A 26,553-nucleotide genomic window follows, 5' to 3' on the forward strand; every position below is an offset into this window, starting at 1 on the left:
CCAATTGCTTTTAAGACCCATATGTGAAAAGGAATACCATACATTGTAGGGGTAAACTACCTAACTACTCAGTCCTAGAGAAATTATGGTTATTATAGGAGAATGTACAGCCACTAAACCAGAATAACCTGTAACAACTATAAACAAGAATCTATACTCACTGATAAGTATAGTCATCATCCTTCATCAATGAATTTCCCTTTGCAACAGATGGAGACTACTACACAAAACCACAATCAATCAAACCACAGGGTTGTGTAGTTCACACTCCCACACCCCAGATAAAGTTGAGTAGGAGGAGGTGGAAAGATTGTAAGGGACAGAGAGTCAGGAAGTTTGCTGTGAGACGGTGCCTCCCAGTAGCATATAACAGAAGCATTTAACATAATGTCTCACCAACATGTATGTACTAATGAAAATCCAAGGACTCAAGTCTAAATAAAAACACCTCAACCAAAGAATGTTGAGGGTAGGAGAAATAGCCTTCCTCATGAGGAGCACACACTTGCTATTGGTGACCCCAAACTAATGGTCAAACCTAAAAACATGCTTACAAGAAAGATTATATAGATCCTCCGCCCCCCGACTGCCGCGCGCTCCCTCCCTCGCGTCTCCTCCAGGCCCCTCTCTCCTCCGTTCCTCCGTGCTCCCTCCTTCTCCCTCTTCCTCCCTGCTCCCATCCCCCTCTCCGGAGCGCCCTCCCTCTGCCTTCCGCTTTCCTGTGCGAGTCGCCGGACGCGCCGCCCAGCCCGTCCGCCTGTCCGCCCGCCCGCAGCCCGGCGCCGGGCCGGGGCCTCGGGCCAGGACGCGTTTGTGGGCGGCTGGCCTCGGGGCGGGCTAGGGGCGCGCGGCACGAGCGGCGGGAGGGTCGGGGGTCGCGGGCCTCGCTGGGGCCGCGAGTGCGGGCGGAGGCGGGCGGCGCGGCGGGGGCGGGCGGCGCGTTCCGGGCGGGCGGGGAGTGCGAGAAGCCGATCGGGGCTGCGCGGGGAGAGAGGCATGGGGGCCACCCTCCGGGGGGGCCGGGGCCGCCGCCGCCGCCGCCGCCGCCGCGGCAGCAGCGACTGAAGCCGCGCAGCGAGGAGGGGCGGGGAGTGGCCGCCGCCATCCCCGGGAGGCGCCGGAGCCCGACTGCACTCGCAGCCAGCCAGCCGTCCCGAGCCGCTCACAGGTCACCTCTGACCCTGTTTTCCTAATCCCAGACCTAGTTACTTCGTGAAGGGGGCACTGAGGCTCGGCAGTGTTTCACAGAGAAAACCCTGCGAGTACCACGTGCCTACAACTGCTTCCAGCTTCCCAGACCACAGCTGTGGGGAGCTTGGGGTACAGCATACGAGATTCTGTATTAAGCTGCCCAGGCAGAGGAGAATGGGGTCTCCACAGCCTGAAGAATGAAGACACGACAGAATAAAGACTCAATGTCAATGAGGAGTGGACGGAAGAAAGAGGCCCCTGGGCCCCGGGAAGAGCTGAGATCAAGGGGCCGGGCCTCCCCTGGAGGGGTCAGCACGTCCAGCAGTGATGGCAAAGCTGAGAAGTCCAGGCAGACTGCCAAGAAGGTGCGAGTAGAGGAGACCTCTACCCCAAAGGCCAGCAAGCAGGGCCGCAGTGAGGAGATCTCAGAGAGCGAAAGCGAGGAGACCAGTGCACCCAAAAAGACCAAAACTGAGCAGGAGCTCCCTCGACCACAGTCTCCCTCGGATCTGGACAGCTTGGATGGGCGCAGCATTAATGACGATGGCAGCAGTGACCCTAGGGACATAGATCAGGATAACCGAAGCACATCTCCCAGCATCTACAACCCTGGAAGTGTGGAGAATGACTCCGATTCATCTTCCGGCCTGTCTCAGGGCCCGGCCCGCCCCTACCACCCACCTCCACTCTTTCCTCCTTCCCCTCCACCACCAGACAGCACTCCCCGACAGCCAGAGCCCGGCTTTGAACCCCATCCTTCTGTGACACCTACAGGATATCATGCTCCAATGGAGCCACCCACATCTCGATTATTCCAGGGCCCGCCTCCTGGAGCCCCTCCCCCACACCCACAGCTCTACCCTGGGAATGCTGGTGGAGGTGTTTTATCTGGGTCCCCCATGGGTCCCAAAGGGGGAGCAGCTGCCTCTTCAGTGGGTACCCCTAGTGGAGGCAAGCAGCATCCCCCACCCACCACCCCAATTCCAATATCAAGCTCCGGGGCCAGTGGTCCCCCTCCAACAAAGCCACCTAATGCTCCAGTGGGTGGTGGGAACTTACCTTCTGCTCCACCATCAGCTACTTTCCCCCACGTGACCCCAAACCTGCCTCCTCCACCTGCCCTAAGACCCCTCAACAATGCCTCAGCCTCTCCTCCTGGCATGGGGGCTCAGCCAATCCCTGGGCATCTGCCCTCTCCCCATGCCATGGGTCAGGGTATGAGTGGACTTCCTCCTGGCCCAGAGAAGGGTCCAACTCTGGCTCCCTCACCCCACCCTTTACCCCCAGCTTCTTCCTCCTCTGCCCCTGGGCCCCCAATGCGGTATCCATATTCATCCTCCAGTAGCTCTGCAGCAGCTTCTTCTAGTTCTTCCTCCTCCTCGGCCTCCCAGTACCCAGCTTCCCAAGCTCTGCCCAGTTATCCCCATTCCTTCCCTCAGCCCACAAGTATGTCTGTCTCTAATCAGCCACCCAAGTATACCCAGCCTTCCCTCCCATCCCAGGCTGTGTGGAGTCAGGGTCCTCCACCTCCTCCTCCCTATGGCCGCCTCTTGGCCAACAACAACACCCATCCAGGCCCTTACCCTCCTGCTGGAGGCCAATCCACAGCCCACCCACCAGCCCCTACACATCACCATCACCAGCAGCAGCAGCCACAGCCACAGCAACAACATCATCCTGGAAACTCCGGGCCCCCTCCACCCGGGGCATATCCTCACCCCCTAGAGAGCAGCAGCTCCCACCATGCACACCCTTACAACATGTCTCCCTCCCTGGGGTCTTTGAGGCCCTACCCACCGGGGCCAGCACACTTGCCTCCTCCTCATGGCCAGGTGTCCTATAGTCAAGCAGGTCCCAATGGCCCCCCAGTTTCCTCCTCTTCCAATGCTTCCGGCTCTTCCTCTCAAGCCTCCTACTCCTGCTCGCACCCCTCCTCATCCCAGGGTTCCCAAGGGGCATCCTACCCCTTCCCACCCGTTCCTCCAGTCACTACTTCCTCAGCTACACTTTCTACTGTCGTCGCTACCATGGCTTCCTCGCCTGCAGGCTACAAGACGGCCTCACCACCCGGGCCCCCTCAGTACAGCAAGAGAGCCTCATCCCCTGGGTCCTATAAGACCGCCACTCCGCCTGGATACAAACCGGGGTCACCACCCTCCTTTAGAACAGGGACCCCGCCTGGCTTTCGAGGCACCTCTCCGCCAGCAGGCCCAGGGACCTTCAAGCCAGGCTCACCCACTGTGGGGCCAGGGCCCCTGCCACCTGCGGGGCCTTCGAGTTTGTCATCTCTGCCTCCACCACCCGCGGCCCCAGCGACAGGGCCGCCCCTGACTGCCACGCAGATCAAACAGGAGCCAGCTGAAGAGTATGAAGCCCCCGAGAGTCCGGTGCCCCCGGCCCGAAGCCCCTCGCCCCCTCCCAAGGTGGTGGACGTGCCCAGCCACGCCAGTCAGTCAGCCAGGTTCAATAAGCACCTGGACCGTGGCTTCAACTCGTGCGCGCGCAGCGACCTGTACTTCGTGCCGCTGGAGGGATCCAAGCTGGCCAAGAAGCGCGCGGACCTGGTGGAGAAAGTGCGGCGCGAGGCCAAGCAGCGCGCACGCGAAGAAAAGGAGCGCGAGAAGGAGCGCGAGCGCGAGAAAGAGCGCGAGCTGGAGCGCAGTGTGAAGCTGGCCCAGGAGGGCCGTGCTCCAGTGGAGTGCCCATCTCTGGGTCCAGTGCCCCATCGGCCTCCCTTTGAGCCTGGCAGCGCTGTGGCTACAGTGCCCCCTTACCTGGGTCCTGATACTCCAGCCCTGCGCACTCTCAGTGAATACGCCCGACCTCATGTCATGTCTCCTGGAAATCGCAACCACCCATTCTATGTGCCCTTGGGGGCAGTGGACCCGGGGCTTCTGGGTTACAATGTCCCAGCCCTGTACAGCAGCGACCCAGCTGCCCGCGAAAGGGAGCGGGAAGCCCGTGAACGCGACCTCCGTGACCGGCTCAAGCCTGGCTTTGAGGTGAAGCCTAGTGAGCTGGAACCCCTACATGGGGTCCCCGGGCCAGGCCTGGATCCCTTCCCCCGACATGGGGGCCTGGCTCTACAGCCTGGGCCACCTGGCCTGCATCCCTTCCCGTTTCATCCGAGCCTGGGGCCTCTAGAGCGAGAACGGCTAGCGCTGGCAGCTGGGCCAGCCCTGCTTCCTGACATGTCTTACGCTGAGCGGCTGGCAGCTGAAAGGCAGCATGCAGAAAGGGTGGCAGCCCTGGGCAATGACCCTCTGGCCCGACTGCAGATGCTCAACGTGACTCCCCATCACCACCAGCACTCCCACATCCACTCCCACCTTCACCTGCACCAGCAGGATGCCATTCATGCAGCCTCCGCCTCGGTGCACCCTCTCATTGACCCCCTGGCCTCAGGGTCTCACCTTACCCGGATCCCCTACCCAGCTGGGACCCTCCCTAATCCCCTTCTTCCTCACCCTCTGCACGAGAACGAAGTTCTTCGTCACCAGCTCTTTGCTGCTCCTTACCGGGACCTGCCAGCTTCCCTTTCTGCTCCCATGTCAGCAGCTCATCAGCTGCAGGCCATGCACGCCCAGTCAGCTGAGCTGCAGCGCTTGGCACTGGAACAGCAGCAGTGGCTGCACGCCCATCACCCATTGCACAGTGTACCACTGCCCGCCCAGGAGGACTACTACAGTCACCTGAAGAAGGAGAGCGACAACCGCTGTAGAACCTGCGATCCAGAGAGCGCCCACTGCTCTTTCACCCAGACCTTGGAGGACTACTCCACCCTTTTGCCGCACCCCCACCCCCCCAGAGCCGAGGAGAGGATGCTGCCCACTGGCAGAGCTTCTGCAGCTGGGCAGAGGGAGGGAGGGAAGAAGGGACAGACAAGGTTAAGGCCCAGGGTTGTGTGCAGAGGTGGGAAGTGGCAAGGGTGGGGACAGAAAGTGCACAGTATCTTGGACCAGGTCCCTCTTCCTTATCCCCTGCTTTTCTTCTCCTCCATGCCCAATCCTTGGTGCCACTGCTCCTCCCCTAACCCATTGGTGTGATTATTTCATCTGTTAGATGTGGCTGTTTTGCGTAGCATTGTCTGCTGCCCCTGCCCCATCCCCCTGTGTGCACCCCCCTCGGCGATGTGTGCCCCTTGCCCGTCCCACATTAATAATTTATATATATAAATATCTATATGATGCTCTTTAAAAATCATCCTGACCAAAACCAACCAAACAAAAACATCCTCACACTTCAAAAAAAAAAAAGAAAGAAAGATTATATAGTCTGAGTAGGTTGTGTTTGTGTACATAGAAATACATATATGTATATAAATGAATGTGTGTAAAAGTGAGCAAAGAGGCCATGGTTTGAAAGAGAACCAGGCAGAGTACACGGGAAGGACTGAGATGAATAAAGGGAAAAGGTATATGATGTAAGTATAATCTCAAGAAATAATTTTCTAAAAAATCACAAGGCTAGACAGTTCTGAAATCTATGAACCAGGAAACCCTAATGAAATGGGTAAAATTCTAGATCAGAGATCAAAATTCTGGGTAAGAGAAATTAAATCAAAAATAGGTTCAAAACGTAAACAGACCTTTAGAAAAAAATGAGAACCAACTGACATAAGCCTTCCTTTAAATTCCATTTTATAGAAAATAGGGCACATCTTCTTCCTTCCTAAGCAGCTTAGAGGTGTTGTAATCCAGAAGTTTTATTTATTTTAATTGTAAAAAATATGGTGTCTCCCTTTACAATCTGACTGGTAGCATGGACATTATCTGTGGTAATAGAGTTGGTTGCTCATTCCTGGACTCTTAAAATGGTTAAGTCCTAAACATTAGATTGCAAAATCACTCACCCAGAAAAAAATAAATACTACAACTTGAAAGATATGAAAACCTACTACATCCTTTAAAACATCTGCAGAACAGCAGCGTGGGGCTTATGGAGATTAGCAGGGCTGTAGATTGAATAACTAATCTCTACCTCCAAGGATCTTGGCCACCACAGAACATATACTTTCCCTGAGAAGTGCACCATGATTGTAAAATAACTCTGTGTCCAAACAGAAATAAAACAAGAAAGTGCCCTCATCTGCAGGGTTCAGGATCCTGCATGGCCCCCAGTAGTGAGCACCACTCCTCTGGCATGCCGTGGCAACAATGGACACATAAGAAGGGAAACCGGTTACTGATACCAGGCTGCCTGTCCCACTAGAGCCCTCCACAAGGAACCAGAGACAAGGACGGCAGCAGGGTGCTGCAGCAGGACTTGTGCTTTATTGTGGGAGATATGAGGAACATGGGTGGGCAGCTGGGCTTTGTTCTTGGTCCTGACCACACAGCCCTTGGCCTCCATACATAAATAGGGGCAGACTCTGCACAGGTGGCCCCTCCAGCCCCGGAACAGGAACCCACTGTGTAAGGGGCCTCATGTCCAGACTGGCACTGAATCCGTCCCAGTGGTGCTGGTCATGCACGTCTCCATGCTGGCCAGGCAGCTTCCAGGCAGGCTGATGAGGCTTCTGTCATCCTCGTACTCATCCCCATCCTGCTCTGAGGAGTCCACGAGGCTGCTCAGCTTGTTCCCAGGTTGCCCTCTCTGGTGGAGGTCTGCTTTGGCAGCTCCCCTGTCCAGGTACACTTTGTACATGGAGTCCCCATGTAGGTAATCAGGCTGTTCTCACTGTGAACACAGTCATCTTGTCCACAGCCAGCAGCAGAAACCTGATGAAGTTGAGCAGGGATTGAAAGAAAGTCCCCTCGATGGACGGGACCTTCTGTGCGCACCTTGTAAAGATCCCGTGGGCACCTTTCTTGTTTTTCAAACAGAGAAACAGTTGTACACAGCCTGGGCCATGAACTCACCCACCCGCTTCAGAAGCCTTGTGCAATAGAGTACCTGTCTGTCATGTTGGTACAGCCCTTGCCCTCAGTGGAGGGCAGGAAGTAATACTGAGACTTACAGTAGTATTGCAGACCCCACAGCGTGAGGGGCTGGTGGAAGCTGGGATGGCCCAGTTTCCCAGATCCTCCACTGGACCACTTCAGCTCTGGCCACCAACACTACTTGCTCTTGAGAATTTAGATCCATCAAACTGAACACTGTAGCTGGCTCTACAATTCTCTAACAGTTCATCAGCTATATACACTATTACCTTCTCCAGGGATTCGAGGACCGGCATGGTCATGTCAGCCTGGACTGCTCTGCTGGCCATGACCGAAGAAGAGAAATACTCCTGAGTACCTGAGATCTCAGGATTCTGAATGCTTGTTTTAGACATGTATCTGAAGAAGAGCATCAGGTACATCTTGTGTGCTTTGTGGTAGTCGCCCTTCTCGATGCTTGCACACAGTTTGCCTCCATGTGGTGGGGGCATCTTTCTGGGTGACCAAAATCAATACCATGAGCCTCTGCACTGTTCAGAACTGGTGCTGTGGCAGGCGATGTTGGTGGAGCCTCCTTGCTCCCTTCCCTGTGGCTGCTACATGCACTCTACCAGAACTGATTTGTTTTTTGGCAGAAGCTACTATTGATGGCTACTTCCCCATCTGCCTGTATCACTGTGGGAAACACTATTTTCCTAGATAATACAGCAGTGCTGAGCCTCACCCTTCATCTATAGTTCAGAGATGTGCAAATTTACATTTTTTGAGGCTTCTCTGGATCCAGAGAATGTAATGGAGATTCTAAGCCTCAGTGACTTGTTTGAGTCTTTGCAGTAGTTCAGGAAAACTCTGGGAGGTCTCCCCTCCATCTGCTGGACAAGTAAATGTTATTGCCAATGCCGTTTACACTCCTCAGGGCGCAGGTGAGTCTGGCTGTTGATCCAAGAGGCACAGAGGAGGAGGGTGTTTCTGTCAATGTAGTCTGAGAAAAGGAACCTGCCAAAGCAGAAACCACAGTGAACAGCAGAGTTGAGGTACAGCATTTTGGGGATCTGAACCAGAAGGGATTGACTGAGTTTAGGAGTTCTCCCCAGGACTCTTGGACCTGTCCGTACCTGTACATTGAGATGGAAAAATGAAGATGAGGGGAGTCCAAGCAATGGCAGGCTCAGCACACCTTCTTCTCAGACCAGGGTCTTCTGTCTGGGCTGTCTCATTATCTCATCATCTGGACCCCATAGAGGAAGATGTGCTAGTCAAGCAAATGAGTTCTCACTAACTCCTCCTAGTTCAGTGTGGGTTCCTGAAAGAGCAAGCCAGGTGAAGTGAATTACTTTCTCCATGGAATATAAAGTAGATGGTAAAACACCCAGGCCTGTGTGCAAAGACCTCTTTGAGATCCACAGGAGAGCGAGCAGCTGCTGATTCCTCACAAATTGGAGGACTCAGTCAGTCATGGGCCGCCTGTCTGTTGGGGTTATCGCATGTGGGCACCTGTCCTGCAGAAACTCCAGAGAGAGACTCAGAACACTCCTGTAAGTCGCAGAGCAGCCATCTCTTCCACAGGTGTTCACTGTATCAGTGCTGCTGTGGGTTTCAGACTTATGAAAGGAAAACTACAGGGAGCATGGCGATGTGTCCTAGCAAAGCCATCGCTGATGCATTTCCTGATGAATGTGGACAGGGACAGCACACGGGCAATCAACACAGGAGAGCTTGGGACCCACCCAGGAACTGAGGATGACAAACCCTGAACAGAGACAAATGAGTCTGATAACATGAACAATTCTGTTGCCTTTAATGGATCAAGGATGATTAGATCTGTCTTTATTTTAGAGGAGGAGGCACTTGTTCAAAATGCTGTGGGTGAAAAGGGGTTCATACAGTGAAGTAGGCCTTGATAAATGTCACAGGAGATGACACATCATGGCCTAGAATGCAGATCAAATACCAACATAGGGTCTGCAGGTAGCAGGCAGAGTGCAGAACCAGGCAATATGTCAAGATGTCATGTATGGCTTTCAGGCAAATGTGTTAATATGTTCAAGAGATATTTAACCAAAATGCTGCCTGTTGTTTCTTCTGACATTAGACACCCTACTTTGATAGATGTAATGGGCTGAACTTGCACAGAAGGGGCCTTGAAGAATGCATTTGCCAGAGGCTGATACAGTCCAACAGCTGAGAACCAGGGAAAGGCTGAAATGGGACAGATCTTGAAGGTGCAGCAGTGATGCAGTAAGCAGGCGTTGCAAAAAGAGGAGATGGTGCAGGGTACAAGATGCGTCGTAGACCGTGACTTAGGAAAGAAAGCAGGTTCAAGGACCCACTTAGGGGTTAGTGATATATTAACCACATGACACATGATAATGTGGAAACAGGAGTGTATTCAGGCATAGAGCTTTCCAGAATCATTTTCCATTAGTAAAATGTACCAAGCACAGGCTGATATTTCTATATTTAAGAGAAAAATGCCAACTCCATGGGATTCCCTTTAAACAATAGGTTCAATGGAAAGTACTTGGATTAGTAAACCAATCATAACCTTGATGTCTGTTTTATTGGCATTTTATGATCACTTAGAATCATTGAATGTGAACGAATAGAAGATACTGTAAGCAGAAGCTGTGTACAAAGGCAGCAGTGTAGACAAATACTGTTGCAGATGTGGAGATGGATCGAGGCCCAGGAGTTTGAGTATCCTGCACTGTTTCTCTTGTCTCTGTCATCTTGAGAAACTCACCTGTGCCAGACTTGAATGTAATATCCAGGCCCACCACCGGGCCACAACCCAAAGGTGTGTGCGGTGCCTATATTACCTGATGCATAGTTAGATTCACAGAAAGAGCTGGAGTCTGTTAAAAGTGGTCTTGAGAACACAAAGAAAGAGACCACCACTCCCACTAAAGCATCTTACTGATGCAACTTCTAATGAGGAGAATAGATGCTCACAGAAGTGGCAGAGCAAGCATACCTGGAGAGTAAGCTGTACTTTTTATCCCTGTTAACACTATTATCCATGACCAAAGGAAGGAAAGTAGTTGTTTGGATGAGCTGAGGTCCAACTTCACAGTGTATGCACAGTTAGAGCTAGTCTGGAAAGGAATTATGAACAGTGAAGAAGGCAAAGAGAAGAGGAGGTCACTGGATGTATAGATATTCTGTTTTCTTTTTTAAAAAAGGAAAGGAAATTGGTTCCATCTGTCTGGAAGAACATGTCTAACACTTGAAGAGAAGTGGGCATTTAGAATGGGACATTGGGAATGGAGGAAAAAAGTCTAAAAGGCTCAGGAGTGTTCAGGGTTGAAGGAAAAACAGCATTTGTTTTATAGTATTTGACAAGAAAAATGATCATTTAATATTTCTTACAGGACTGGTTATTATTGACTCATAGGGGTATCCAAGGAGATATGAGGAACAGATATTTGACTTTTTTACCTCATTGTACCCTAGAGACAATGGAACTGATTTCCATGATCAAGGTGCAGGCAATGTTAGCCAAGAAGCAGAGGGCAGGATGGACTGGGAAAGGATCCTTGCAGTAATAGAGACGAACAGATGGTAGATGAGATGCTGTGGTAAAGTGTAGTAGTGATCTGTGCTTCAGATGCAGATACAGCCAGGGTGACAGCAGAGCTCTTATGCCTGTCCCTGCCCTGCAGTGAGAAAGAAGCAGTTCAAGACCAAAGTTCTCCTCAGGGAGTCCAGGTTGTCCTAGGCCTCCTTTCCCGCCCCTGCAGAGAAGTGGCTCTTCCTTTGGGAATGTTTCCACTGAGGCTGCCAAGACCCTTGTGAGCCCTGCTGCTAAAGCTCAGCTTCCATGGGAGCCTGAGGAGTAGCTAGGTAGGATTTCAGTTTTGGGGAGTCATAGCAGTAATCACCAGCTCTGGCTGACTCCTTTCACCCTGGGCTCTGACAGGACAGAAGGACAGCACTGCTGAGTCTCCTCAGTGAGCACAGGGTGAGCTCTAACAGGATCATTAGTCACCACAGAACACAGGCCTCAGAATCCAGCTGGATTCTACTAGATCATATCCTTTGATCTTCTGAAAAGATTGCCACATCCAGAAGACATCTTTAACACTCTTACAAAAATAAAAGGAAATAACACATTGTTAACTTTCCCACAGAGAATGCCATCAGATTATTTCATTGGTATGTGATTTACCACAAAGATATATATATATTTGGGGTTCCTCAAAGAATTCATTATTCAGGGAACATATTCCAGTAACTATCAAATGAATTTACTGCACTACAGTCTCAACTTTTCGCCTATACAATAGTCTGCCCCATACACGATCAGACACTCATTTATGAGATTCCTGCACTCACTTCCAGTGTCTGTATGTTTCGCTAGTCGATGTACAAATTTCAAATCCATCATTCTTCTCCTACACCACTGCATCCAATTCCCACCACTTTGTCTCAGCCAGCAACACCAGAGACACTATGTCCCTAGACACACTTGCAAGTAGGTGAACTTCAATCTCATTCTCATCCTCCAATCCCAGTTCCCCAGTCTTATTCCCAGCTTTATAGCAGGCCACCTGTTCTGGACTCTCCTTTTTCTGTCCCCATTCCTGGAGTAAACAAATCCTCTCTCTCAGCCTTCTCTTCATCCCATTCCTTTGTCTTGGTCTCCTTCACTGGAGACAGTCTGTCACTGCAGCCCATGCTGACCATGGAAGCAAAGAGGCAATATTTCCTCTCCTTTCCGTCCTCCATTTTCAAACACTCAGTCTCATCCCTAAGACTGTACAAGACCACGTGCTGGACAGGGATGTGATTTCACCTCTTAATCCAACTCCCTAAGGACTTTAGAGATCCAGATGGCTGACCAAACTTTTCTCCCTCCTTATGTATCTGCTGAGACACTTGCCAATCTAGCTCATCCTACTCTTTCCTGCAATCTCCCAATACTAGAAACACTGCCCACCTGCAACCACCAGTGGCCACACCTGGGAGAGACTCAGAGCACTCTCTAAAGGCTACCCACAGCCACCACACCCCCTCCAGAAATCCTGTGAGGGCAACAGAAACTAAGGAATGAAAAACCTACCCAACAGACAGGCAAGACCAGATATCAACTACTGGAAGTGAAATTTTTCTAAGCCCAGATGGCTGGATGTCAGCATGAGGACAGAATCAAAACAGCCCAACAGTGTGTCTCCATTAGAGCTCATCAGTAGGACTTCAGTAGTTCCCAAGCAAGGCAAACAGCTGACACACAGAACAAGGACTTCAAAATAGCTATTATGAGAATGGTCAAGGACCTTAGGAGGACATGAATGAAATCTTTGGAACACAAACAATGGATTTGAATGAAGAAGACAGGTCAGGGGTACACATGAAAAAAAAAGATTCAATAAAGACAAGTGGAACCAAGGGAGAACTGGAAACAGTGTAAGGGACTGGAGCAAGAATCCTAGAGGTAAGACTTACTGACAGAATGTAAGAGATAGAAGCAAAAATCGCAGACATTGAAGACAAGATAGAAGAAAATTGTTTTCCCAGTCAATAACAATGTTAAATCTAATAAAATTTCCACCACAAAGCACCAGAAAAATTGGGATATTATGTAAAGGCCAAGTCAATGATTAAGGGGAATAGAAGGCGAAGAAAGCAAAGTCAAAGAAACAGAAACTATTTCCAATAAAATCATAGAAGAAAACTTCCCTAACCTAAAGATTGAGCTTCCTATTAAGGTAAAAGAAGCATACAGAACTCCAAATAGACTAGATCATCAAACAAATCATACTTGGCACAATATAATCAAATCAATAAAACAAAGAATGTTCAAGGGTATAATAAAAATAATCAAATAACATATAATGGCAGGAATTATTAGAATAAAATGATGACTGACTGTACTAACACTGACTATTATTATGACTGGGGTGAACAGGGCACCATATAGGACTCGGTCAAGATTTCATCTACATGATGTAGCCAATGAAGTGGATTCCGGACAATTGATAAACTGTCACAAAGAACCATACTCCCATTCACCAGGACAGGACCATTGGCCTCTGCAGAGGAGAGCACACAATTGGGATGGTTGGTGTACATCAAGACCATGATACAGAAACTCATCATCTACCACAAGGAGATGCACATTGGACACGAATTCACTACACCTGACTGATCTCAAGATTGGACCCCTGAAAAGCTTGTCAGCTGGCTTGCCCCTGGTGACCCAGGAAGATGCTCCATATATGTATGGTGGGCAGGAGAAGACTGCAGGCAGCTCCCTCAACAAGGCTGCACACCATACCACTGGCCATCATCTGCAGCTCCTTGGCAATCAGGTTTCCTTCTAAACTAAAGCCTGATGATGGCCCTGGGCTCAAAGATGTTCCAAGTTTGTTGACTTTTTCTGGGCAGTGATGTTTCCCAGTCCTTTTAAGCACTGTTTACCTATTTCTAGTACAAACACCTATCTTGCTGTTTACTCAAAGTCAAGGAATCCCCCATGGGGACATCAAATTTATCTGTCTGAATAATCATTGGCTGAGACAACAGCACCTTAGGGCATGAAAGATGAAGGCTTGAACTCGGTCAAGCAGAAAGAAGAAGAGGCTCCTGAAAACATGTGGCTTCTCTTCTCTGCAGCCACACCCTCTCTGAGCACCTCAGGAGGAGAACAGATTTCTCAGGCAGCACTCACCTGCTGCAGCTTGGAGCAAGCTGGAACCCATGAGGAAGATAGGGTCGTCTTCTCGGGGTACACATGCACCATTCGCTCCTAACCTCCTCTTCAGGGGAATTTTGCTCCTCTCCTTCTTGGTTGTGGACCCTGTCACCACCCACACATTCATTCCTTACTTTTCTGCTCTCAGAATAGAATTTCCTCTGGATAAATCACCTCCTCCCCATCCAGATGCAAGCCCTTTCTTCTGCCCTCTCTCACTGCTTTTATCCTTTGACATGTCCCACTTTCCCCACTCCTCCTTCCCCCTCCTCTTCCTGTGCCTCCTTACCACCTAAGAGGAAAGTGTGCAAGCGCTTCTTTACAGGTGCTCATTGATTCTGTTGATGGAAGTGAGGGGAGAAGGAGATGGGGACCCAGAGTCATCTGGGACACTTAACTTTTCTCATGTGGACTTGAAGCAGGATGGATGCCTCGTCATCGCCCATGATGATGTGACAGGCTTCTATGTCCAGCTACTTCTTCTGGGAACAAATGAAGTTCACCCTTGCACCCAGTAGGAGAGGAGGGGTACAGAGCTCATGCCCTGGTGGCTGGAGCTGTCTATCAGGTAGATATTTGGGGCACACCTCCTTTCATGCTCTGGCCTGGCTTGCTCCAGAAACTGTTATGCCCCAACCAGGCCGAACACAGACCCGGGGTTTAGGAATCCCGGGTCAGGGCAGCATCGTCAGCCCTTGAAAAGAGATGAACAAAGGACTGTTTTAGTGACATTGACATAGAAAGACTTAGCAAAAAGCTGAACTGAGGAACCAGAGTTCTCCACATACTTCTTCCATTCCTAAACTGTTGTCCCTTTGAAAGCTCTTCTCCCTCCAGTTCCCCTGCATCCTCAAGCCCTGCCAGCAACCTCTGCTATCTGCTTCTGTCTCAACTATGCTAGTCTCTTCATGAATAGGATTCAGTGTGAAAGCTCCTTTTGGGGATCCAGAAACCTTAATGTTTAAGTCCTGTAAATGACTGAAGCCTGCCCATGGCAAAGTGCCTTCGAAAAGTCAGCTCAAATCATAAGAGATTAACTGGCCTCACCCACCACATTTCCTTAAAAGTGCAATTTCCATTATTTTGTTATTCCTTACCTGGATGTTGTCTCTTTTGTCCTTGGCATGCAGAGGCAGCAGAAAAACCTTCGAAAAAGGTTTCTGGTGGCCTTCACCTTAGCGTCCTTGTGTGTCCCCTCAGATGTTAAGTTTGCAGCATTTTCTGCTGACTTGGGTGTCTCTAATGACTTCATATCAGCACCCTGTGGGGCAGAATTCGCAGGTGAGTTAAGATCTGATGTATAAATCAGGGGAGCTGGACTTAGAGAAACCCTTGCTAGTTTTTTCATTTACCTCCTGGCCTTTCTTTACTTTGGGTTCTGTCATGAAGGTTGGCAGAGCCAGCTCACTCCACCTTCTCCTCAGTGGAAAGCGAGGGAGGGTGAGATGAAGAGAGAGCCTCCTGGAGTAGCAGACCTGTGGATGATATTTGCTTTTCCACCTGTAGATATGATTTTTCTGAAAAAGGGCGTCGTTTTTGGCTAAGGTCCAATAAAATCTATTTGGCAAAATTGTGTCACAGTTCTCTTCTGCCACTATGTTAGTCAGTGAGCAGGTTGTGTTGACAAGGCTTGAAATAGAGTACTCCGACGCTAATTGTTTGGAAGACTGTAAACTGTCATCAGTGAGATGGACCCAGGATACTTCATCTGCCATGTCCTCCACCTTTTCTGGTGGGGATTGGCTCTGCAATAAGATGCTAGAAATGAAAAAAAAAAAAAAAAAAGCAAAATCAACATTAGGAGACAAAGTGCCATGGGCAAAGTGCCTTCGAAAAGTCAGCTCAAATCATAAGAGATTAACTGGCCTCACCCACCACATTTCCTTAAAAGTGCAATTTCCATTCTTTTGTTATTCCTTACCTGGATGTTGTCTCTTTTGTCCTTGGCATGCAGAGGCAGCAGAAAAACCTTCGAAAAAGGTTTCTGGTGGCCTTCACCTTAGCGTCCTTGTGTGTCCCCTCAGATGTTAAGTTTGCAGCATTTTCTGCTGACTTGGGTGTCTCTAATGACTTCATATCAGCACCCTGTGGGGCAGAATTCGCAGGTGAGTTAAGATCTGATGTATAAATCAGGGGAGCTGGACTTAGAGAAACCCTTGCTAGTTTTTTCATTTACCTCCTGGCCTTTCTTTACTTTGGGTTCTGTCATGAAGGTTGGCAGAGCCAGCTCACTCCACCTTCTCCTCAGTGGAAAGCGAGGGAGGGTGAGATGAAGAGAGAGCCTCCTGGAGTAGCAGACCTGTGGATGATATTTGCTTTTCCACCTGTAGATATGATTTTTCTGAAAAAGGGCGTCGTTTTTGGCTAAGGTCCAATAAAATCTATTTGGCAAAATTGTGTCACAGTTCTCTTCTGCCACTATGTTAGTCAGTGAGCAGGTTGTGTTGACAAGGCTTGAAATAGAGTACTCCGACGCTAATTGTTTGGAAGACTGTAAACTGTCATCAGTGAGATGGACCCAGGATACTTCATCTGCCATGTCCTCCACCTTTTCTGGTGGGGATTGGCTCTGCAATAAGATGCTAGAAATGAAAAAAAAAAAAAAAAAGCAAAAGCAACATTAGGAGACAAAGTGCCATGGGCAAAGTGCCTTCGAAAAGTCAGCTCAAATCATAAGAGATTAACTGGCCTCACCCACCACATTTCCTTAAAAGTGCAATTTCCATTCTTTTGTTATTCCTTACCTGGATGTTGTCTCTTTTGTCCTTGGCATGCAGAGGCAGCAGAAAAACCTTCGAAAAAGGTTTCTGGTGGCCTTCACCTTAGCGTCCTTGTGTGTCCCCTCAGATGTTAAGTTTGCAGCATTTTCTGCTGACTTGGGTGTCTCTAATGACTTCATATCAGCACCCTGTGGGGCAGAATTCGCAGGTGAGTTAAGATCTGATGTATAAATCAGGGGAGCTGGACTTAGAGAAACCCTTGCTAGTTTTTTCATTTACCTCCTGGCCTTTCTTTACTTTGGGTTCTGTCATGAAGGTTGGCAGAGCCAGCTCACTCCACCTTCTCCTCAGTGGAAAGCGAGGGAGGGTGAGATGAAGAGAGAGCCTCCTGGAGTAGCAGACCTGTGGATGATATTTGCTTTTCCACCTGTAGATATGATTTTTCTGAAAAAGGTCATCGTTTTTGGCTAAGGTCCAATAAAATCTATTTGGCAAAATTGTGTCACAGTTCTCTTCTGCCACTATGTTAGTCAGTGAGCAGGTTGTGTTGACAAGGCTTGAAATAGAGTACTCCGACGCTAATTGTTTGGAAGACTGTAAACTGTCATCAGTGAGATGGACCCAGGATACTTCATCTGCCATGTCCTCCACCTTTTCTGGTGGGGATTGGCTCTGCAATAAGATGCTAGAAATGAAAAAAAAAGCAAAATCAACATTAGGAGACAAAGTTCTGACAATCAGTTTGTACGTCAAGAAATCAAAAGTCTCACAAACATCCTAATGACGCATCTTGGTGGTCAAAGATGCAAAAAGCAAACAAACAAAGCACAACATTCCAGTCTCAAAACTGTTATGAGAAAGGATAAGAAAGAACAGAGCTAGAGATCACTTGGCAGTTGAAACAAAGAGCTGGTCCTTTGAAAGGATGAACAAATCTGACAACACTTTACATGAACCCCCCAGAGGAAGACACATATTATTGAAATGTGAGACAGGAAAGAGATGAGTAAGATCCATGGGAACTCTAGGGGCTGTGAGAAAACCTTGTACTCCAAAGTGTTGACAATCCTCAAAGAAAGATATTGCTAAATTCATGGACCAGACACAAACAGAGATGTAAAAGGTTACCAAACATGCACCACCAGCTGCCTTTCCACTGCTGCACCTGGTTATGATGATGAATTGAGGAGCTTATGAAATGTGCTAAGATCTATATGAGTACAAGATTGAAAGAATATAAGTCTTTCCGTATAAGGAGAGCCAGGACCAAAGATTGCATAAAGGAACATACCTGCTGTCTTTAAAAACAATGGAGATCAATGATCCTCAAGCTGCTTCACCAGTGAAAAAAAATATCTTTCTAAACATTCTAAGATGGCAGTAGTACCCCGATGCCAAAACAATGAATACACACACACACACACACACACACACTCATGCACATTTGAGGGTGCACACACACAAACACACATACACAGACACACAAACACACACACTACTACACACACTCACAAAATGTATATTGTAATGTTCTTGATGTCCATCATCTGAAATAAGATTCCCTGTTCAACACTGTTTAAGAATACCTAAGAGATATCTCATGTTCTCAGGGCTTCAGCAAGGAGTACTAGGGGTTAGTCCACACAAAAAGGATCATCAGTTAACAGACAAGTTTAGCACTAAGAGTCCATACTCTTCCATGAAGAATGAAATGTTGTAGTTTTCTGAAATACACACGGACACAGCATTGGATGTACTGTGCAAGTTCCAGACATATCCTGAGCTAACTAGAGCCATGGATGTGTTTGTGGATTCTTAAAAGGGGAGTGCAATATGCACATGCCAGGGGATTTTGCAATATAACCAGCAGATGAAAATGATCCATGCTCATAGATACATGTCTCAAGGCATATTTTCTACATTTCATAGTTAAGGTTTGAAATTAAACAACAAACCCCAAAAGAAATTATAGTACCACATGGCCAAACAAAATTGAAAAAAGGGATCAAATCTAGAAAAAAAGTCAAATGGGCACAAGTAGAAATCAATGTCTCAGACACCAGCAGTGACTCTGTGACTTCAAAGATTGCACAAAACATGAAACTCATGGCAACGAGAGGAAGACTCCCAATGTTAATGTCCGAGAGACTGGGAAATCCCAATTGTATCAGGACCAATGCTAGATACAAAGCCTCTCCATCCAACATGACTTTCTCTTCAGCTTCACAATCAAGTCCAAACCACTGAATGTCCTTTGGGAACAAATTCCTATCATTTCTCACAAAGGACAAGTTATGTAACTGGCAAGGTTGGACCAGTAACAGCAAGGAGTAACACAAGGTAGGTTCTCTGTCTAATAATAGGACTGCATTATTTTTATCATGGCAGTGAACATATCCTTAACATAATGCAACTTAAGGGACAAAAGGTCTCCCTTGTCTCATGCCCTCTGAATACAGGGGAGGCATGGCAGATAGAGGAGCTAGGGAAGTTGACCTGGCAAGATGAGGCTGAAGGAACTGGTTCCATGGCTTTGGCAGGCCCTTGCTGCATTCAGTCACCTAATTCCTCCTGCTTCTTTCCAAAACTTTAATGTTTTCTGTCTTCCCAAACCAATCAGCATTCCAGAGATCAAGCATTCAGGCCCATATCGAAGTGTGAGTCCTTTCACATCAAACCCTGCGGATGTATTCCCCCAGTCTTGGGTGAGCACCATAGTCAGAAGAAGGATAGAGTCAGAAACTCTTGAGTTGAGCTAGACTAGGGTCTTGGGTCTGCATTATCTGAGGTTGGAACTGCTTCAGTGGTTTTTTTCACCGTGTCTATAAGTTCTCTCAGAACTCTCTAAGATAAACGTCATCACCTCTCCACTCCAGATATTCATTTTTTTCTTACCCTTACATGGATGTACTCTAAAAGATGGTAGGCCTCATTGAACATAGTATTGTGGTGGGAGGTCCCTAATTGAAATTTTGTTTTGTGGTGGATGGGACATGGCTATTCAACAAGGCCATCAAGAGAATATGTGACATTTGGGGCTCAACAAAAGATTGGAGGAAGTAATCAAACTGGGGGTATATTCACAGTGCCCCTCATTGTAAAGCTTACTTTCTGCAATTATCTCCTACTAGTGACGACTTAAAATTAGAATATAATATTTTTGAAATGTCAATGAATCATACTCATTTAAGAGAAAAAAATAAAGGTGGTTTGAAACAAGAAACTAATTTGAAAGCACAAATCAATTCAAACACCATTCAAATATATATATAAAAACCAACAATTCAGGAAAGAACCACAACCCTTTTGGTCAAATCAGATCAACATGTCTGTTTCCAAGTGATCAAAGTAACCATGTGAACTTGACCCAAATTCTGAGTCCAAATTCCCTAAAGCTAACAAGGCAATACCTTCTCTGCAGTGTAAGGCAAGACCCAGACTGGCCAGTGCCTTCAATGAGCAGGGTCTGCAAGACCTCACAATCTGTCCATTGCATTCATGCTCTTCAGGACAAAAGGAATTTCTTTCCTTGTGTCTCCCAGAACTGCATTTCTTTCTTCCTGAGAGTGACCCAGTCCTTAGAAGAAGCAACATCACTTCCATAAGTCCTCCACTCACACCCTGGGTAACAATGCACAGGAAAGGCACGAATGGAGACCAGGGAATGAGGATCTCAAGCATGCTTGCATGGCTGTTCCGGGTTCCATTTCCTGTAATGCCCAATTTCTCCTTCTGGGTTCTACTACCTGACTGTTTCACAACTTCTCCAGATAGCACCCCCTGTAGTGACCAGGAATTCAGAGATGATGAGATAGTGTTAGACCTCTATCATTAGATCATTTAGGAGAACATTTTGACTCTAAAGAAAACAGCAGTAATGCCTAGAATGCACTCAGTGAGCTTTCTGCTGACCTGAGTGAGAGATGTGTTATTCACTGGAGAGTGAACACATGGGCTTTGTCAATATTGCTTTCACCTAGACCCTCAAGTTCTCTAGTGAATCTGACTGCCACAGACCTCCTGGTTTCTAAACTAGTGACAGTCCGTTCCCTTCTTATTAAACTCCCAATTATGGGAATCATAGGCTTCGTAGCCTGTCCTGGACACTGCGATGTCATAGAAAATGTGTTGTACCTCAAGATTCCCAGCCATATTTTGTCTCACGTATGGCATGGTGGCTGGTGAAGAGTCTTACAATTATAAGGGAATTGATCAGACCAGGGAAATGCTGTGGGAAGTAACAAAGCTGGTGAGTTGTTGAATGCTTTAATTTTACAGCTAATATGTACTGACAACAGCTTTAAGGTTTAGAAATAAACCAATGTACAAAATGGCAAAGATAAATGCATAGATAGTAGAAAATGGTTGGTAATGAAAAGAGAAAAGTTGAAGTAAATGTAGAAAGTAAAGAAAAACAAGAAAAGAAAGAGAAAAAAAAGAAAAATCTGCTCTGTGGTGCCAGAGCTTTCCATAAGATTCTTCCTTCCTAAACTGTTGTCCCTTTCACAAAGGCTCCTTCCTCCTGTCTCACTGCACCCCAGACCCTGCCAACACACTCTGCTGTCTGCTTCTGTCTCAACCACCCCAGTCTCTTCATGAGCAGGCATCACTGTAAAAGCTACTTCTAGGTTGCCGAATATCTTAACGTTCGTATCCTACAAATGGCTGATGCCTGCCTGTGGCAAAGTGCCTTGCTAAGAACATATCAAAGACAAATGTTAATTTTGTCATCCAAGTACATCATTTTCTTGGATCTCCATTTCCCAGTCCTTGTTATCCTTACCTAGATGTTGTATACTCTTTGCTTCGGGTAGGAAGGCAGCAAGAAAGCCTTACAAACAAGTTCTTGATCTTCCCTTTGACACACTTACAGCCCCTTCTAGTGTGCTTGTTGGCAGCTATGGGTGCTTTCTGGAGCTGCTCGTCTGGAGATTTTGATGGTAACACCCTCCTCATAACGTCTTCAACTATTTCATAGTCGTTTTCATGCTGGGAAGGGGATGGAGGGGACACAGCATAAAGGATATCCCTTGTGTTCAGGTGGTTGATGTCGGAACAGGTGGTATTGTTCTGTGTGATGTCAGGAACATCTCCTTCAAGATCTTTTTGTTCGTTGATGTCTTCCACGATCTCTAACACATCTAAATTTGTGTTAGTATAAGTGATGTCCTCCATCTTAGTGGCCTCAGATGATTTGTTTGCAGCATTTTCTGCCTTCATATCAGCACCCTGTGGGGCAGAATTCGCAGGTGAGTTAAGATCTGATGTATAAATCAGGGGAGCTGGACTTAGAGAAACCCTTGCTAGTTTTTTCATTTACCTCCTGGCCTTTCTTTACTTTGGGTTCTGTCATGAAGGTTGGCAGAGCCAGCTCACTCCACCTTCTCCTCAGTGGAAAGCGAGGGAGGGTGAGATGAAGAGAGAGCCTCCTGGAGTAGCAGACCTGTGGATGATATTTGCTTTTCCACCTGTAGATATGATTTTTCTGAAAAAGGGCGTCATTTTTGGCTAAGGTCTCATAAAATCTATTTGGCAAAATTGTGTCACAGTTCTCTTCTGCCACTATGTTAGTCAGTGAGCAGGTTGTGTTGACAAGGCTTGAAATAGAGTACTCCGACGCTAATTGTTTGGAAGACTGTAAACTGTCATCAGTGAGATGGACCCAGGATACTTCATCTGCCATGTCCTCCACCTTTTCTGGTGGGGATTGGCTCTGCAATAAGATGCTAGAAATGAAAAAAAAGCAAAATCAACATTAGGAGACAAAGTTCTGACAATCAGTTTGTACGTCAAGAAATCAAAAGTCTCACAAACATCCTAATGACACATCTTGGTGGTCAAAGATGCAAAAAGCAAACAAACAAAGCACAACATTCCAGCCTCAAAACTGTTATGAGAAAGGATAAGAAAGAACATAGCTAGAGATCACTTGGCAGTTGAAACAAAGAGCTGGTCCTTTGAAAGGATGATCAAAATGTCATCCCTCGATATGAACCCCCCAAAGGAAGACACATATTATTGAAATATGAGACAGGAAAGAGATGAGTAAGATCCATGGGAACTCTAGGAGCTGCGAGAAAACTTTGTGTTGACAATCCTCAAAGAGATTACTTAATTCACAAAGCCAACACAAACAGAGATATAAGAAGCTACCTATAATGCAATAGCAGCTGCCTCCCACTGCTGCACCTGAGTATGATGAGGAATTCAGGAGCTTATAAAATATGCTAAGATCCATATGAGTACAAGATTGAAAGAGAATAGGTCTTTCTGTATAATGGAGATCACTCATCCTCAAAAGCTGCTTTACCAGAGACAAAAAGATCGTTCTAAACATTCTAAGATGGCAGTAGTACCCTGATGCCAAAACAGTGAATGTACACACACACACACACACACACACACACTCACACACACACACAAATTTGTGCACACTGTGGGCTTACACACTCACACAAAAACACAAACCCAGACACAGACAAACTTACATGCACACTCAAATACACACAGTCAAAATGTATAATATTATGTACTTGTTGCCCATCATCTGAAGTGAGATTCCCTATTCAACACTGTTCAGTAACACATTAGAGATACCTCATGTTCTCAGTATGTTCAGCAATGAGTACTAGGGGTTAATCCACACAAAAACTGATCATCAGTTAAGAGACAAGTTTAGCGGGAAGAGTCCATGTTCATTCACAACGAATGAAATGTAGTTTTCTGAAATACACATGGACACAGCTTCGGATGTACTGTGCAAGTTCCAGACATATCTTGTGCTAACTAGAGCTGTGGATGTGTTTGTGGATTCTTAAAAGGGGAGTGCAGTAAGCACATGCCAGGGGCTTTTGCAATATAACACAGCAGCTGAAAATGATCCATGCTCAGCTCACTATATGTATAGATACATGTCTCAAGACATATTTTCTACTTTTCATAGTTAAGGTTTGAAATAAAACAACAAACCCCAAAAGAAATTATAGTATCACATGGCCAAACAAAATTTTTGAAAAGGGACGACCAAATTTAGAAAAAAACTGTCAAATGGGAACAAGCAGAAATCAATGTCTCAGACACCAGCAGTGACTCTGTGACTTCAAAGATTGCACAGAATATGAACCTCATGGCAACATAGAAGAAATCTCCCAATGTCATGGTCCATGAGACTGGGAAATCCCAAGTGTATGAGGACAGATGCTAGATACAAATGCTCTCTATCCAACATGACTTTCTCTGCAGCTGCAGGATGCACTGAATGTCCTTTAGGAACAAATTTCTATCATTTCTCACAAAGGACAAGTTATGTTACTGCCAAGGTTGGACCAGTAACAGCAAGGAGTAACCCAAGATAGTTTCTCTGTCTAATAAGAGCGACTGCATTATTTTTATCACGGCAGTGAACATTTCTTTAACAGAATGCAACTTAAGGGGCATAAGGACTCCCTTGTCTCATGCCTTCTGAGAACAGCAGAGGCATGGAAGATGGAGGAGATGGGGAAGTTGGCCTTGGGAATATGCAGCTGAAGTAACTGGTTCCATGGCTTTGGCAATCCCTTGTTGCGTCCAGTCACCTAATACCTCTTGATGCTCTAGTGCTTTATTGATTTATGACTTCCCAAACCAATCAGCACTCCATCCTAGAGACCAAGCATTCAGGCACATGAGGAATTGTAAGGCTTTTCACATCAAACCTTGAGGACATTTTCAACTCTTAGGTAAGCCCCAAGTTAGAAAAATGACAGACTCAGGAACTCTGGGCTGACTTAGACTAGGGACTTGGGTCTTGAGGTTGGAACTGCGTCAGTGGTTTTTTCACTGTGCCTGTAAGTTCTCTAAGAACTCACTAGGATAGACATCATCACCTCTCCACACCTGATATTCAATTTTTCCCTTAAATTCATATGGATGGATCTAAAAGGTGGTAGGCCTCATTGAACATAGCAGTGTGTTGGGTTGTCTCTAGTTGAGATGGCATGGTTTTGTTTTGTGGTGAATGGGACATGGCTATTCAGGAAGGTCATCAAGAGAATAGATGACATGTGGGGCTCAACATAGCTTGGAGAATGGAATCGTGCTGGGGTGTTGACAGCGCACACCATAGTGAGGCTTACTTTCTGTAATTATCTAGTGAAGACTTAAAATCAGAAAAGAATATTTTAAAAATGTCAAAGTATCATGCTCATTTAAGATGAGAATTAAGCATGGTTTAAAACAAGAAACTAATTTGAAAGCACAAATTAATTCAAACACCATTCAAAAGATATAGATAAAAGCCAACAATCCAGGAAAGAATCACAAATTCTTTTGGTCTAATCAGATCAACATGTCTGGACAGGTGGTGCACAGGCCCAAGCGGTGGAGACACCGGCACACAGGCCCAAGCGGCTTAGACACCAGGACGCAGGCCTGAGGACCAGCTGGATATGGAAAATCTAGGTCAATGAGCAGAAACTACAGAAACAAGCATAATCAATAGAATACAAGAGATAGAAGAAAGAATCTCAGGTTCTGAGACATGATAGAAAAAATAAACACACTGACCAAAGAAAACAGCAAACAACAAATTCTCATCACAAAACATTCTGGAAATATGGGAAACAATAAAAAAGACCAAACATAAGAATAATAGGGATAGAAGAAGGAGAAGAGTCACAGCTCAAAGGCCCAGAAAATATTTTTAACAAAGTTATGGAAGAAAACTTTCCCAACATAAAGATATTCCTTTGAGTATTCAAGAAGCATACAGAACACCAAACAGACTGGATCAAAGAAAAACATCCCCTCACCATACAATAATCAAAACATAAAATATACAGATTAAAGAAAGAATATTAAGAGCTGCAAAGTAAAAAGGGCAAGTAACTTATAAAGGTAAACCAATCAAACTTACACCTGACTTCTCTATGGAAACCATGAAAGCCAGAAGGTCCTGGATAGAGGTACTGCAGGAACTAAGAGACCATGGATGCAAACCCAAACTACTATACCCAGCCAAGCTATCGTTCAATATCAATGGAGAAAACAAGACATTCCAGGATAAGAACAAATTTAAACAATACGTAGCCACAAATCCAGCCCTACAGATAGTAATAGAAGGAAAATCACAGTCCAAGGAATCCAACATTGCCAACACTGCCTACAATAACTCAGGCATCTAGTGACCCTTCAACAGCACAACTCAAAGAAGGGAGACACACAAACTCTACTACCAAAAACAACAAGAATAACCAGAGTAAACAACCACTGGTCATTAATATCACTTAATATTAATGGTCTCAATTCACCTATAAAAAGGCATAGGCTAAGAGATTGGATACGAAAACAGGATCCAACATTCTGCTGTTTACAAGAAACACATCTCAACCACAAAGACAGGCATCTACACAGAATAAAGGATTGGGAAAAGGTTTTTCAAGCAAATGGTCCTAAGAAAAAAGCAGGTGTGCCCATACTAATTTCTAACAAAACAGACTTCAAACTAAAATCACTCAGAAGAGATCAAGATGGACACTTTATATTCATACCAGGAACAATTCATCAGGATGAAGTCTCAATCCTGAATATCTACGCTCCTAATATAAAAGCACCCACTTATGTAAAAGAAATATTACTAAACTCAAGGCAGACATCAAAGCACACACACTAGTAGTAGGAGACTTCAACACACCTCTCTCACCAATGGACAGGTCAATCAGACAGAAACCTAGTAGAGCATTAAGAGAATTGTTGGAGGTAATGAAGCAAATGGACTTAACAGACATCTATAGAATACTCCACCCAAAGAGGAAAGAATACACCTTCTTCTCTGCAGCTCATGGAACCTTCTCAAAAATTGACCACATACTAGGAAACATAGGAAACCTCTACAGATACAAAAAAAATCAGTGTCCACCTGTGTCTAATCAGATCACCACAGATTAAAGTTAGAAGGCAACAGCAATGCTAACCCCAGAAAGCCGACAAATTCATGGAAACTGAACAGTCAACTAATGAACCACACCTGGGTCAAGGAAGAAATTAAGAAAGAAATTAAAGTCTTCCTTGAATTTAATGAAAATAAAGA

The 26,553-nt window shown here is 46.4% G+C and overlaps 1 protein-coding gene and 1 pseudogene across 1 annotated transcript; one reads left to right on the forward strand and one right to left on the reverse strand.

Annotated features, from left to right (window-relative positions):
• Positions 1–1,112: 1,112 nt before the first annotated feature.
• Positions 1,113–5,237, forward strand: LOC130865156 (atrophin-1-like). The gene has a single exon (XM_057756031.1). It carries the CDS (start codon positions 1,389–1,391, stop codon positions 5,235–5,237), a length of 3,849 nt encoding a protein of 1,282 aa, XP_057612014.1. The 5' UTR covers positions 1,113–1,388.
• A 1,208-nt stretch (positions 5,238–6,445) lies between these two features.
• On the reverse strand, positions 6,446–14,331 carry LOC130865058 (Golgi to ER traffic protein 4 homolog; annotated as a pseudogene).
• Positions 14,332–26,553: the final 12,222 nt, after the last annotated feature.

This window comes from Chionomys nivalis, chromosome 23, assembly GCF_950005125.1.
Source record: "Chionomys nivalis chromosome 23, mChiNiv1.1, whole genome shotgun sequence".
Classification (NCBI taxonomy): Eukaryota; Metazoa; Chordata; class Mammalia; order Rodentia; family Cricetidae; genus Chionomys; species Chionomys nivalis.

Excerpts from the sequence above, each read along its gene's own strand:
- LOC130865156 (XM_057756031.1), top strand. The coding sequence starts at position 1,389 with ATGAAGACACGACAGAATAAAGACTCAATGTCAATGAGGAGTGGACGG.